The sequence below is a fragment of the Diospyros lotus genome, chromosome 14 (genome assembly GCF_014633365.1).
Source record: "Diospyros lotus cultivar Yz01 chromosome 14, ASM1463336v1, whole genome shotgun sequence".
In the NCBI taxonomy this organism is placed as follows: domain Eukaryota; kingdom Viridiplantae; phylum Streptophyta; class Magnoliopsida; order Ericales; family Ebenaceae; genus Diospyros; species Diospyros lotus.
In genome coordinates, this window is record NC_068351.1 from 13332423 (window position 1) to 13348531 (window position 16109).

Consider the following 16109-nt stretch of genomic DNA (forward strand, 5'->3'; position numbering starts at 1 on the left):
AAACTTTTTAGGCTTTCTCAAAATATACTTGATATTAGCCAAGGCTTCCACTGTGGCATCGCACGAGAAAGCAAGAGTCACAAATACAGCAAACACAAGAAAAGAACTCCCAAGGGCCTTAGAAACAGTTCTCAGTGAGAAGAAATGGGTCCTTATACTAGATACTGCAATCATGTCTAATTGGACAGGTACATCTAACGTGCATCTTGAATACCACAACTTCCAGTTGTAAGATACAGCAATAAAAATGTCAAATAATATCTGTTGTAAAGCCTCACTCTCATACAAGTGATCATGCAAAATGCAAAAAAAGGGTTATACCTGAACAGCAGGGAAACTTATCTTCCCAATATGATCTTCACCAGTGAAGCCAAAAATACCTACAACCTGCACTCAGCAGCAGCAACTGTTATGGGGTTCAAGAACAAGATATGCATAGACTATCAATAACGAAAAGACGTTACAAAAAAAATACATTCACAAACACATTTATATACTAAAACAAATATTAAAATTCACTGTCAACAGTCACCTTGTTGTATGTGACACATTTGTCAATCCTAACCATGTTCTCATAAAAGGTACTGCAAAGAAAAGTTGCGTGAGGGCAGTTGACCAATACAATAAGCCAGTAATGAAATTCAGAACATGCAGCAGGATCAAATTCCAGAGAGTTTGATAAACTAACTTGACAATCACTTTCTGCATAATTAAATTCAGATAAACAATAAAACTAAAATCTACAAGCTAAGAGAATTTTAAACCAAATCTGGACTTCCAATTTTACTAATCATATTGGAATTGGAATATGATTACAATTTGACAACCCCAGCCCACCAAAAAGAAAAAATATGAGAGAAACAGTAGCATTAAGAAAGAATATCAAAAATAAAGAAAAAAAGAAAGAGAAGCAAGAAAGTAGTCTAGAAAAATTAGGATTTAGCATTTATTTAATGTTATCATAATCTTGATACTATATCTAATTAGGAGTTTAATTGTTATAGAATTTCTTTCCTAGTAGAATTAGTCTGATATACAGATAGAGATGTGTAGAAGATTTAACATTTTTATTGATTTAGTAGAATATTGGTATTGCTCTCTCTCTCTCTCTCTCTTCTTCTTCTTCTTGTTTTCCTTCAATTTTTCTCTATCTATCCTCTATTTCTTCTCTTCTGACCCTCTTTCTTTAGCATCTTCATTTGCTTTTGGTTCCAAACCAGATATATTTTTCTCATGAACAGGTATTTCAAATCTTCTTTGATGTCTTTTCAAGAAACAGAATTTTCTTTCCATGTGCCACCTCAATGAGCTCAAAAATGAAAATCTTTCAAGAAGAACTTGATAACATGAGGGAAATAGTAAAAAGATATATGAATATATTTGGAAAGAGAAAAATATATATATAAATGTTTATACAAGCTCAATGATTAAGTAATTGATTTTTTTTCAGATGTATAAATTCTTAGAGATAAAGTATACAAATAAATAATTCAAAACAGAATTCAATCCCCAATAAGGAAATCTCAAAGAAATATTACATGAACCACAGGTATATACATTTTTAGAAGTGCATAAGATTCCAACCAATAACAAATTGTAAATGAATGCTACAACAATCTCACCATATGGGAGATACTATTTAGTCTAGACATGATTAATTCTCTTTTCAAGCCTTAATCCCCCTATGTGGGGTCAATGAAAGACAATAATACAAAAAAGATAGGGTCAAAAGTTTTCCATAGTTACTTCTGAAGTAGGGTGGTTCAAGAACACATTATATTGTAGTATTAGTAGATAGAACAAAAAAATCCTATTGACAATCTTTGTATGAAAAAATACAACACCACCAATCACAAGCCTTAATCCCACTAGGTGTTGCCAGCTACATGAGTCCTAGACTTCCAGCCATCTTTATTTATCTTATGTCATGTTTAAGACTATGTTTATCTTTGACTTCTCTTTTCAAACAAACTTCCTTCGTATCATCCACTCACCTTAGAGGTGCATCTATTGATATTCTCATCATATGTCCAAACCATCTTAATCACATATCCCACATCTTATCTTCAATATGCATCATTCTAAGATCATTACGTATAATATGTTTATTATTTTCTCTTCTCTTATGATTACACATCAACCGTAACATCCTCATCTCAACTATGTTCATATTTTGTACATATTGGTACTCATCTACCCAACATTTTGAGTTCTACAACAAAGACAATCTTATTGTTGATAATTGTAGTACAGAGAATAGTATGTTGAAGGAAATAGTAGAAAAGTTAAAACATGCCAAAGAAAAACATCTCCAACCTTACAAAATCTCATGGATAAGGAAGGATAACGAAATAGTTGTCACTTCAAGATGTTTGGTTCAATTTAACACGAGTGAAGTAATAAGGTACTGTGTGATGTGTGATATTTTCAGTGTTCTAAAATGCGCTAGGCACTAGTCGAGCGCCAAACTGGGGCCTAGCGCCTAGGCGGGGCCTAGAAAAACTACTATTTTTTAAATTAAAATTCATATTATTCTAAATGTACATACAAATTAAAATTCATATTATTCCAAATACACATATAAATTAAACAAAGATTATGAAATATTAATATAGATTATTAAGTTTAGGGTTTAGACTCTTGACTTTGTGAAACACAACTTATAGGCATTAGAAATAATAGAATCAAATAAAGACATAATAACAAAATACAACAATAACAAAATACAACACTTGGCGATGGAAGAAGAACGCAACAAAATACAAGCAACAGCAACAGCAAGCAGCTGCAACAAAAACACTTGGCAAAGGAAGAAGATCAAGAACCAGCAGTTGCTACAACAGGTGCTGCAGGAAACAATCGAGAATGGAGGAACTTCAAACCCAGATGATGGTTGTACGTACCGGAGGAGGAAGATCGAGAACGATAGGGAGACGATTTGCAGTGGCGACGACAAAGACAAGGAGAGAGTAAGCGACGAGTCAGGTGGTGCGCGACGAGAGACGACCCAGGTGGCTTGCGACCCAGGTAGAATGGCGGCCGCAGGCACCACCTGCGGCTAGGCTACCCAAGCGGCTAGGCGTCGCCTAGGCCACCTAGGCGTCGGGACGCCAATTTGGCCAGAGTAATCGGCCCGGCGCCTAAGGGTGCCGATCAGTAGTTAATCGCAGCGGCCAGGGGCCGCCTAACGCCTAGGCAGCGCCTAGGCCTCCTTTTAGAACACTGGATATTTTACTAATGAATGCTTATCATATTTACTAGGTTGTCTCTATTTATTTGATCATGATATGGAACATTGCATGCCACAAGAGCATAGGGTTACAAACTTACAGTGCATTGCCATGTAGAAGATATAATTACTAGTGGGTCAGTGCGAGCGAGTAAAAGCCCTTGTGTCGTGCCTACATTACTTGTAGGCAAAGAAGGATGGGTCACGGAGAACATGTGTGGACAGTTAAGCAACCAATAAAATCAAAATTAAGTATAAATTCCCAATTCCAAGGTTAGATGAAATGTTGGACCATAGTTATCAGGCTCCCCCTACCCCCTCACAAACTTATTCCAATTCCCACGCACTAGAAAGTGGTGCTTTGGCATCTTGGAACACCATAGAATGTGTCATGATTCGCCTACATTGAATATCCAGATTAAAGAGAATGGTAGAGAGAGATGTCACAATGATGGATCTCACTGTGTTGTCTTTGAGTTATGGTGTCATCCCAACCAAACAAAAAATATCAAGAGGGAGAGGGAGGGAGATGTCGATGGGAGGAGAGAAAGGGGTGTAGGGAAGAGAACAGGGGAGTGGGGTAAAAGAGAAAAGAAAAAGGGAGTGGGAAAGGGAGATTAATGGCCTTAAAGAGGAAAGGAATGTCCCGAGGTTTGGGGGGGGGGGGGAAGGAAGACGGCTACTTCAAGAGGGAGGGTAAAAGATTTTGGTCATATTTTCTTTTCTAAGGGCCAAAAAAATTGGAGGGCTTAGTTATCATGGAAAATATAAAAATTATTTAGTGGAATAACACCAAATATATAACTTATTATATAAGTTATTATAATGGAGGCATTCTACTTAGGCGAACCAAAGAAGCCTACCCCCCCTTATACCACGTTCCAGGAAAAATGGTGTGCCACGTTCTCGTACTACATTCTGTGTATCAAGCATTCCATGAACTGAGTAACTATGTGTTGGACCACCTTGTTGGATTAGTGTGATCTCTGAGATTAACCTAAAGAGTGACTACCATCAATTCAGCTCAAGAGGGAGGATGAATGGAAGACAAAAAGTAAAACTTCATAAGGCTTATTTGAATGGCTTGTAATGCTTTTTTCCTTTCTGACCTAAGCACTTTCTTGCATGATGATTGAGATATTGACTGAGACAGGTTACATTGGGAGACAAGCTAATGTTGTTACAGTTAACAAATGGATAAACTATTGTCTATACATCTGTTCATTTGACTGATGTTCCAAGTGAGCCTTCTGATTCTTTCCCTTCTTCTGTACATTATCGAGGGTGTTTTTCAGCAGCAGGCCGAACAAGTGGTTTCTTTTTTTTCCCAAATGGGAAGAAAGGACAGAAGATCAAAAAGGTTCTTATTTACAGATAGTTGGTAGGCCTCTGTATCTGACCATGCTTAAGGGATTCTATCATGAAACTCAGATGCTATCTTGAGTTTTGAGCTATGATGGTTTGCAATCTCCTGATTCTGTGGCAGTCACAGCAGCAGAATTGCAATAGCTCGTTCAGAAGTGTCAAATACGAAAGTTGTTGCAGGAGATGGAAGCGTCCGAGTTGGATTTGTTACTAGCAGCAATTTCCTGCCTGAAAATAAATTAATGCAAGCAGTACAAGTTGCAAGTAGCAGTACAAGAAATTTCCAATGATGTGGTGGCTTTAGCCAAAAGGTGTGGAAAACCAAAAATCCTTAATGCCATCAAATTACCACCTCCTGAGCTATGTAGGCATGTTGAAGAAATTGCTAGTACACAATTAGTCAAAGTGCTGCAAAATAAGAGCAGAATACCTACAAGAAAGGCTATCTCATCATTGGAAGAGGAAGTTGATAGGCCCCCAGTGCAGCGGACCTACCAGGGACCATCAAGAACCAAGGGCAGAATAGTAATACAGCTGTGCTTGCATCACACTCAGCATGTGCACAACTGGATTCTGTTATGGAGAGCAGAAAAGGGAAAGCAACAACCTATAAATAGGAGGAAAAGGAGAGAGAGACAGGCAGAAATTGAGAGTTAATCAACGAGTGTTCAGGGCCTCTCGAATGCCCTTTTCTATCTTTCATTTCCATTATAATTTGTAGTTCTCGGATCAATATTCAAGCAGTATTTCATCTTTACAAATTCAGTGATCCTACCATTTTGGATGCCCATCAAAAGATCAAGATCCATCAACAAAAGCAACATTAGCACGAGGAGGGCAACCGTGTAGCTTATAATAATGTTCTTTAGTATGCCCTCACTTTTGACAGTAGTTACAATTGGGGTGTTTGCCATGATTACCACGATGATCTCCTCCTTGTGCTCCATAACTCTGAATTTGCGAAGCCATGACTAAATTACCACCTGTGGACGAGGCAGTCACAGTAGGAACAGAGGAAACCCAAAGAAGACGGGAACATATTTCATTCATTGTAGGGACGTTAGGACTGACAAGGATCTGGTCACGAACAGGAGCAAGCTCAGGACCAATATCTCTCTAAGCAAGATCCTCTGCAACAGTCTTACCAGCAAGTAAAAGTGAATTATATTCAACCTTAATAGAAGCCATCCAACCAAGAAAATTGAGAAAAGTCAAACCCTATTGTCTTAAATTAATCAGATTAGACACTACCGAATACAGGTATTGGATGTTATTCATATAGAGAGCCTTAACATGACTCCACAACTCACAACAGGTGGTAAAATTGGTATAGATTGGTTGAAGAGAGGGATCAATCGATTGCCACAAGAGACTGCATAATAGAGCATCAACTTTCTTCCACTTAGTTTGGTCTGTGGTCACATCCTTAGCCTTGGTAGTTAGATGATCATTTAAATCTTGACTCATACACCATAGTTCAACGACCTTAGACCAAAAGAGAAATTGGAACTACCCATCAACTTCTCAGTAGCGATGGCTAGAGAGGGAGACAGAATACCAAAGGAGGCGGATTTACTAGTACCTGCCATGTTAGATCAAAGGCCTACAAGAGCAAAAATTTGAGACAAAAGGGGTCAAAATAAGCCAAAAAGGAAGGTTGGATGATCTAAAACAGCATAGAAAACGGAGAGGCAAAGACTCGCTCAAAGCACCAACGAATGTGGATGGCAATGGTAGTAGATCTGGGCTAAGAAGATCTGAAATGGCAACAGCAACAGCAGCAGCAACGGCGAGCGAGACACAGACACCGAATCTGGGTGGCCAGATCTATTTGGATCTAAAGGTTGGTGGTGGCTGGATTTGTTCAAATATGAAGGTCGGTGGCTAGATCTGGATAGATCTGAAGGTTTGTGATGACTGGATCTAGGCAGATCTGAAAGTTAGCGGCCGACGACAGATAACGACAGTCGGATCTAGGCAGATCTGAAGGCCAACAGCCGGATCTAGGCAAATCTAAAGGTTGGCGATGGCTGGATCTGTTCAAATCTGAAGGTTAGCGACTGGATCTGAGCAGATCTAAAGATCAACAGTCAGATCTAAATGATGGCGTTGACAGGCAGCAACGACAACGTCAACAGGGGACAGCGACATCGGAAACGAAGACGAACGGCTGTGATGGTGGTAGATCTAAAAAAGGCAGTGGCGACGGACAACTACGAGGTGGCAAATCTGGATAAGACAGCGGCGATAGACAGCTGCAGGGCATCAAATCAGGAGGAAGTGCCGCTGGATCTAAGGTCATGAAAGACCAATGGTCGCAACTTCAGATCCAACCGGCGGCTGGAGGCGATGGAAAGGTCAATTCCGAACAAAGTAGAGGAGGCTGATTGCAGTTGATGAAGGAGGTTGATGCAGCAGTCAACGGTGAAGGCACGGCGGTAGGTGATGGCAGCAACAGCGATAGCCGAATCTAGGTAGCGCAGCCGGATATGTGCTAGTGTGTGCCAGATTTGGGTGAACGAGATGGCTGCAGTGAAGGTTGCAGCTAGATTTAAAGGTTTGCGACCGGTGAGAAATGGCAACGGAGGTTGCGAAAGCAGGTGATAATAGTGTCAACGGTGGCCGGATATGGGTGATGCAACAACAGGAGCAGGAGCAGAGGCAGGGACCAAGGAGGAGACCCAGCAACGGTGACCGCGATTTGCTGGAAGAGAAGGCCACGGCTGTTGATGGTGGTGGCGACTTCGGTTGCAGCTGGGGAGGAAGCAACTGCTGCTGGAGGTGGAGGAGACGCACGTGGAACAACCAAGAAGAAGAAGAAGAAGAAGAAGATCCGACACTGGAGGTGGAGGAGACAACTAGGGTTTGTATGCCTCTAATACCATGTGAGTCAAGATAGATATTTTTTGTATATTAGAGCTAATAGATTACAACCTCTATACATATAAACACTACATGGGTCATGACATAAGCCTAAGGCTAACCCTAGGAGAGATAAACACACAATAATATACAACTCAACAGGTAGTTCCGATGTGATACTTGGAATGAAGTGGCTAGCTTCTGTGGGGAAGATGAATGTAGACTGGAAGACATTAACTATGAAATTTCATGTGGGAGGGATGGCAATAACATTGAAGGCAAACCCCAGCCTGAGTAAGACTTTGGTCTCTTTAAAGGCGATGATGAAGGCCTTTTAAGGAAAATAGAGAATTGGTGCTTCTGGAATTAGGGATGTTTGTTGTAGAATTCAATGAGCTCCAGGTAGAAACTCCGTTGTTCCTTGAGGAGGTGTTGGCTGAATTTGAAGGGGTGTTTGCAAATCTGGAGGGACTACCTCCTCCTAGAAAAGAAACCATGCCATCAACCTACTACCAAGCATTGCTCCAGTCAGTGTTTAGCCCTATTGTTACCCTTACCTTCAAAAAAATGAAATTGAGAAGATGGTACATGAAATGTTAGCAGCAAGGATTATACAACCAAGCTCCAACCCTTTCTCTAGTCTTGTGTTGCTCGTTAAGAAGAAGGATAGGGGGGTGGCATTTTTATGTGGACTATAGGGCCTTGAACAAGGTGACAGTCCCCAACAAATTCCCAATCCCAATAATTGAGGAGCTGCTGGATGAGTTACACGAGGTCATAGTTTTCTCCAAACTTGATTTAAAATCGAGTTATCACCAGATTCTAGTCAAAGCATAAGATGTCCCAAAAACGGCTTTCAGAACGCACGAGAGCCACTACGAATTTCTCGTCATGCCCTTTGGGTTAACGAACGCACACACCAACTACTTTCCAATCTCTGATGAATGACATTCAGAGAGCAATTGAGGCATTTTGTGTTGGTGTTCTTTGACAACATCTTGGTGTTCAACAAAGATTTTGAACAGCATGAACAACACATGCGCTGTGTTTTGAAAGTATTGGCATAAAATCAGTTGTTCGCAAATAGAAATAAGTGCTTATTTGGGCAGTTAAAAGTTGAATGTTTAGGCCACATCATATCCCAACATGGTGTATCCACTGAACGCAACAAAGTGCAAGCAATGTCAGATTGGCCAACCCCTACAACGTTGAAGGAGTTGAGAGGGTTTCTAAAGCTCACAGGGTATTATAGAAGATTTGTGAAGGACTATGGTAAATTGGCATGGACCCTCACAGAGAGACTACGAAAAAATAATTTTTTCTAAGATGAGGTAGCAAAACAAGCCTTCCAACATCTTTAAGGCTGCAATGGTGTCTTTACCAGTTTTAGCTTTACCTGACTTTGGCAAGCCATATGTGGTAGAATTAGATGCTTCGAGGCGGTATTAATGTAGGATCACAGACCTATTGCATATTTCAGCCATGCTCTTAATCAGTCGGTAAGGAGAAAAATTGTTTATGAAAGAGAGTTGATGGCTATCGTGTTGGCAGTACAAAAATGGAGGCATTAACTTTTGGGTAGGAAATTTGTGGTTCAAACCGATCATAAGAGTCTCAAATTTCTGATGGAGCAACGGTTAGTGAGCCCTGAATATCAGAGATGGATGCTGAAATTAATGGGGTTTCAGTTTGAGATCCAATATCGTCCTAGATTCGAAAATAAAGCAGTGGATGCCCTTTCCAGAATCGGTCAATCCGCAGCCCTATTAGCCATATCAATTCCTAAAGTGATTCAACTAAACCAACTGGCCCACAAAATAGAAACAGATGAAAATCTGCAAAGGATTATCAGGGACCTTTAGCGTGACCCTTCTTCCTGACCAAACTTCCAGATGGTGGACAACTAGCTCATTTATAAAGGGCAACTGTTCTTACCAAAGGGTTCTTCTCTAATTCCTCTATTACTTCATGATGGCCACAATGGGAATGTGGGAGGGCACTCTGGATTTTTGAAAACATACAAGAGGATTGCAGCTAATGTCTATTGGCCTGGAATGAAACGTGATATTCATCAATATGTGAGTAATTGTGCTATTTGTCAACAAAACAAGTACCTAGTCCTAACTCCAAGAGGACTTTTATAGCCCCTTCCTATCCCAAATCAAATTTGGGACGACATTGCCATGGATTTCATCGAAGGCTTACCGAGGTCAAGCAATATGGACTCAATCTTAGGGGTGGTGAACAGGGATGCATCAAGAACCAAGGGAAGAATAGTAATACAGGTGTGCTTGCATCACAATCAGCATGTGCACAACCGGATTCTGTTATAGAGAGCAGAAAAAGGAAAGCAACAACCTATAAATAGGAGGAAAAGGAGAGAGAAAGACAGGCAGAAATTGAGAGTTAATCAAGGAGAGTTCATGGCCTCTCGAATGCCCTTTTCTATCTTTCATTTCCATTATAATTTGTAGTTCTCAGATCAATATTCAAGCAGTATTTCATCTTTACAAATTCAGTGATCCTACCAGCAGTTCTGATTATACTTGCAGAGAAAGGTAATGCTGGTAAGGATGAGGCTTTTAGAGCTACCGAGCAATAACAGACTTATTTGAGGATGATGACAAGGATGAAGAGGTGGCTGTAGATGGTGAACTTGATGAAGGTCATCAAGTTTTTGTGCATCTTAGAAAGGATAGGCTGAGCTAAAAGTGTTCATTGCTCAGCCGGCTCAGCCAACCTCAAGCGCTAGGATTAGGCTTGATTGTGTTGTATTTGAAAGAGTTAAGCATCAGTTTCTCCATAAGTTAGAAAAAGTGGGGGTGTCACAAAAAATGACATAGCCTGATTGTAATGACTAAGTAATCTTCAAGTCGATGAAAAATACAGGATATTGATCAAAAGATTTCACATCATAATTATACTTTAAGATTCTGAGAATTACCTAAGAATTAATATGCTTGCCAACTTGGGGGGGGGGAAGATGCATATAAGCAATACATACCCACCAACATAATTGAAATCTGAGAAGATGAAGGTTTTTGAAACATCAAAGCCACAAGCTATGATGTCTTTAGCATTCTCGCGAGCAAGTCTTTTGCTTTCTTCTACTGATAAGTTTTTCCACATGCACTTCTCATCATCAGTCAACTGTATAACAAGAGGAACCTTAAAAGCATCTTGCAAATATCTGCATCAGTGTTGCACACTGTTCATAAGCTAAACAAGATGAATCTGAATTGATTGTGAAAGGCAAAAAAATCCCACTCACCCACACATTAAGTTAATGTCCATTGCATACAGTCTTTGCATAATGTGGTGACTACAGGGTCGGGGAGTCAATAACAGAGTACATATATGCAGTTCTCCCACGGATTGTGAAACCACTCACATTAAATTGACAACATTTTCAAGGCAAAATTGATGGAATTTACAGTTGAACTATGAGCCTGACATATTTGCTTGTGCTATGACTCTCACATTTGGAAACCCATCCAATCCAATGAAAAAAACAAACAGCAGCTCATTCTACAGAAACTTGCTGTGAAGTAGCGCCTTGAAACCTTGACCTCCCTAATGGCACAACAAACTGCCAATAGAAGATATCACCTAAACTAACAATGCAATAGACCCATAATCAAGAAAGACTGCAGGCAAACATATCCAGATTCAGGAGCCAAATTATACACAATAGTAGCTGTTACTTTGAATGAAAAGGCGTCATTCCAAGTACTCAATAATGCCACTGCCAGATTCTGCCGATTCACAAAATTCATTCAATTTTAGTCCCAACTATGCTGGGAGAAATGAAGTTGCCAGTGAAATCTCAGAAATATAGGAGAAAAGACAAATGGGTAATTACTTGGTGAACATGAAGGGGACGAGATGGCCCAAATGCAAAGCTTCTGAAGAGGGTCCTCTGCCGGTGTATAGATAAAACTTGTCTCCTCTCTCATAGGCATCCAGAATTTCATTAAAATCCCTGTCAGACAATTATCATGTTATACTCCAGAAAAAAGGATGCAGAACAAGCAATGAAGTGTGGCAAGGGTGAGAGCGAACCGGTGAGCAAAGAAAACGCCTCGGCGGAGGAAGACGTGAGGAGGGCGAGAAGTGAGGCGGTGAACACGATCGATGAGGGATTTTTCGAGCCTCTGGCAGCCGAACTTGTCGATGAGCTTATCATAATCGATCTTCCCGCCGTCTTTGGCGGATACCTCCCATGGATTCACCACCTGCTCTGCTTCTGCTTCTCCTTCTCCATCTTTCGCCGACATCTCTCCTCTTCTCTCTCCCTGAATGAACCCTGGGACCAGGGGCGGATCTAGGAATTTAGGTTGGGGGGGCTGAAATTTAAAAAGTTAATGTAATAAAATTTTTATATAACTAAAAAATCAGTACAATAAATTTTCATTAAACTTATGCTCAACGAGGTTTTGCAACAAAAAATTCACCTACAACAAAGTCTACATCTATTATGGTCGATTCAAATATTCAATTCAAATATTCAATGACACAGGGGCGGATCTAGGAATTTCGGTTGGGGTGAGCTGAAATTTAAAAAATTAATATAATAAAATTTTTATGTAACCAAAAAGTCAGTACAATAAATTTTCATTAAACTTGTGCTCAACAAGGTTTTGAAACAAAAAATTCACCTACAACAGAGTCAACATATATGGTCGATTCAAATATTCAATTCAAATATTCAATAACATATTTACAATAACAAATTCCAGGCTTCCAGCCACACCAATTCCTAAGTTCCTAACTAAATGCAGTAGTCAAATAGGCAAGCAGACACAAAGTTAGTAGAAAATCACTTACTTAAAACTTGCTGAAAAAAGGCAGCGATTTCAACAACAAATCAAGCATAAACAAGTAAACAAAAATATGGGCGAAAAATAGAAAAACTGTCGAGATTTAGCTGTCAATCGAGAGAATCAAAGAAGAGAAAACATACCTGGGCTCGAATGAAGCAAATCTGGATGTTTGGGCGGGGGGGTAAAACGAAGACCTGAACCAGAGGCAGGGGCCAGGGCAGCGAGCAAGAGGGCGAGGCCGACTGGCCGAGCGAGCGTGGGGGCGAGGGCGAGCGAGAGCAAGAGAGACTGAGAGAGGCAGTCAGGCAGAGAGCGAGGGCGAGAGGCAGCGAGGGCGAGCGAGAGCGAGAGCCGGAGGGCGAGCGAGAGCAAGAGAGGCAGAGAGCGAGGGCGAGAGGCAGCGAGGGCTAGCGAGAGCAAGAGGGGCCGAGCTCGAGCGAAAGCAAGAGAGAGCCAGCGAGGCAGCGAGGGTGAGCCGTGAGCGAGAGCGAGGTCGAGAGAGGAAGGAGAAGAGAAGGGTTTGCAGGCAAGTGGGCTGGGCTCAGTTAGGGTGGGTTGGGTTAATACTAAATAATCAAAAAAAAAAGTAGTCTACAAATTTAATTTTTGTTACGGACTGCCCTTGGCTTCAACTCATTCGCCCTTGCCTGGGACATTAGTGCTGGCTGCCAGTGCTCCCGTCAAGGAACTGAGCGAAATAAATAAATTTGAAACGAACCCTAGAACACCGGTATCAATGAGCGTAGCCGTTAGACTTGAGCAAGGAAATTGAAAAGGTCAGGTATTTTATGGATTATATAATATATTATAAATAATAAAATACCTTTTGACTCTTATCATTTTGAATTAAGAGTATTTTAGTCATGCGTTTCACTATTTCACATCATCTCATTTCATTATCTTAGAAGAAATGTATTTTAAATATTTTACCTATATTATGAAAAACATGATGTAACACATGAATTATCAATTATTGAATTGAATTTTGAGTAACACACCCCTCGTCTTAGTTGGTGGGACTTTTTTTATTTATTTTAAAATTTTCTACTTATTAGTTCTTGATCTTCACGCCATGTTTGTTTGGGCAAGCGTGTGAAGGAGTATATGATGAGCTAAAAGGGAATGGAGACTTTTTCTTTTTTGTTTTTAAATTTCTTATTTTTTTTGTTTACACCTAGATTTGGCATGTAAAAAAAATAAAGGACATTTTTTTATAAATATTGGTTTACTATATTTTGTCTCCTTTCATTATTTATCCAAATTTTATAAAATTATATTGTCCTAATTTATATTTCGTTCTTCTCAAATAATTATGCGATAATAAATTTTATGTTACTTTTTTATCTTTTTATTGTATGTTATATCTTTTTCTACCCATTATTTTCTCAAACATAGATTTAAGATTTAAAAGTTTTATCAATTGATACTTATATTGAAATAATATATTAAATTATTATTAATTTTTTTAAAAATACTTAAAATGCTCTTATCCTCTCTTTCATCTCTCTTCTATATCGCAAGCATGCTCTTTAGGATCAAAATGTGAAGTTATTAATTTCTTACCTTAAAAGTCTTTTGCAGCTCAGCCTTAAGATTTTTGTAGGAGAGGTAAATCACGGAACCCAACAATGAGATTCGAACACAAAACCTGTGACCGGCTATATAACAGTTAGAATTCAAGACTCTTTGAGACCAACACATGTACGGTCTCAACCTCTGGACTATGTTCGTGGGTGCCGCAAGCATGCTCTTTCTTGATAGTATTTTGACATAAAAACTCTATCTACTAAATTTTTGGACAAGACTGATAAGAAAAGAAACCCAAAAAGAAAGTTAGGAAATGATTATTGGCAATAAACAATGGGCCCAAATGTAGTAAAGAATCTGCATAAATTCTTTACAAGCTTTTATTTTAGTTAAAGAATTTCAATATTGTTGTAATTATAGTTTCTTTTGTTTCGCATTAAGGTTGGAGTTTATCCATCCTATAAATAATCTTTTTTATATTTAGACTATTAATATATAATTGGCAATAAATCACATCAAATTTTTTTCTTTAGTGTTTCTTACAGTTATATGAAAATTAACTAGGGTTTTTTTATTTTTCGATACTAATCTCTTAACTTCTTATTAGTTTTGACCGATCATATCATTATTTTTTGATTAAGTTATTGATGATGTTGGTATTACTCATGGCCCAAAATATTGTCGACCACCATGAATTTATTTATTTATTTATTTGTAATTGTAGTGGTGAAAAAGAAACATATTAAGTATATAATTGTAAAATTTTATATAATTTTATAATATTAATTCATAAGAAAAGTCAGTAAAATAGGTTTGGTTGGTATTAGTATGATTGTCAAAATTCTTCAAAAGTTCATAATATTAAATAGAAAAGTGTATAAAAATATTAAAATTTAATGATTAATTTGTAAAGGTGATGTGTAAAATTATTTGAAGAGCCATCTCACATCCCCCCCCAATCAAAAAAAAAAATCATACATACAGAAATGTAAAAGTTTAGGTTACATTCTCTTTACTATTTTCAAGTCATTTTTAGTTTTTAATTTTCTAAAATAATAAAAATGCATTCTCTTTATTGTTTTTAAAAATACATTTTTGAAAATAAAGAAAAAAATTATAAAGAAAATTCAAAACAACAAAAAGTTATTTTGAGTGTTTTCATTCAAAACAAACTCTAAACTCAAAACACATTTATTTATTTATATTTTATTATTATAATGAAAAAAAAAATTATAAAATTTATTAACTTTAAAATGTATATTTTTTAATAATATATTAACATTAAATATTTATAATTTACTAAATAATCAAATTTATTGAATAAAATATCATTAAAAATTTATTTTCAAAATTTCAAAGAGAACGCGTTTTCTAATTTTCTGTTTTGAGAAATAGTTTTTCAAAATAACAAAAAGAACGTATTTTTAATTTTTTTAAAATAGACTATTAAAATAGAAAAGTAAAAATAAATTCAAAACTCAAAATTGAAAATTAAAAAGTGAAGATAACACAATTTTAATTTTTACACTAAAATAGACAAATTTTAACATTTGATGGAATGAATGAAATGGGTGAGCATTTGGATAATAAGAGAAAATATTTTTTCTATAAATCTATCATTGAGATTGTTGAACATGCTTTTATATCTTGTTAAACTAACAAATGTGGGTTCATTGATAGTGTACAAATTTTGTATTCTTATGAAAAAATGATATGGATATTTCCTCTCTTATAAAATTGAATTTGCCAATTGAAGGGAAAAGGTACGTGGGAAACGATCCAAACAAATTTTCATATTTGTTTTCTCGCATATACATATATATAAGTACTAAAAATTTCAAATAAAAATTATCACATTTTTTCATTAAGCAACTAAAACTATTATAAATATTGACATCACCATTCATTTAACAAATTCTTTAGGGTCTACTTGTCCATACATCTAAAAATAAAAGGTATAAAAATTGAGTTCATTTCTATTACCCTCAACACAAACCCTCACGAATCTTTTGGTCGAGATTGCTCTATATACATAACTAACCCACATGAGTCAAACTTCGTCAAACATGCCTTCATCTAAGGCTTTTCCTTTATATGAAATGATGCAAAATAAATATAAGCCACAAGACCCAACAAATATAATATAGAATATATGATAACCAATAATAGAGGAAGCAACGACAAAATTTTCCACTTACACTAGGCACCCCTATGTGCTTCATAATATCATATAACATAATAGAAGCAATAGGAAGAGAGATAATAAGATTTTTTTTCATTTTTATTAAACACACACATGTCAT

General features: G+C 37.6%; 1 protein-coding gene across 2 annotated transcripts in view; it reads right to left on the minus strand.

The window, feature by feature from the left end:
- LOC127789924 (tryptophan--tRNA ligase, cytoplasmic) overlaps positions 1–12832 on the minus strand; it is a 31873-nt gene extending 19041 nt beyond the window's left edge. Inside the window, exons 1-6 of one of the 2 annotated variants that reach the window (XM_052319021.1) lie at positions 12420–12832; positions 11519–11802; positions 11319–11438; positions 10401–10646; positions 533–584; positions 322–387 (exon numbers count right to left, since the gene is read on the minus strand). In XM_052319021.1, the coding sequence (XP_052174981.1) occupies positions 322–387; positions 533–584; positions 10401–10646; positions 11319–11438; positions 11519–11733 (699 nt within the window). In that variant the 5' untranslated portion in view covers positions 11734–11802; positions 12420–12832. The remainder of the gene's footprint in view (positions 1–321; positions 388–532; positions 585–10400; positions 10647–11318; positions 11439–11518; positions 11803–12419) is intronic. The other variant, XM_052319022.1, reaches the window with a different exon arrangement.
- Between the last annotated feature and the right edge of the window lie 3277 nt (positions 12833–16109).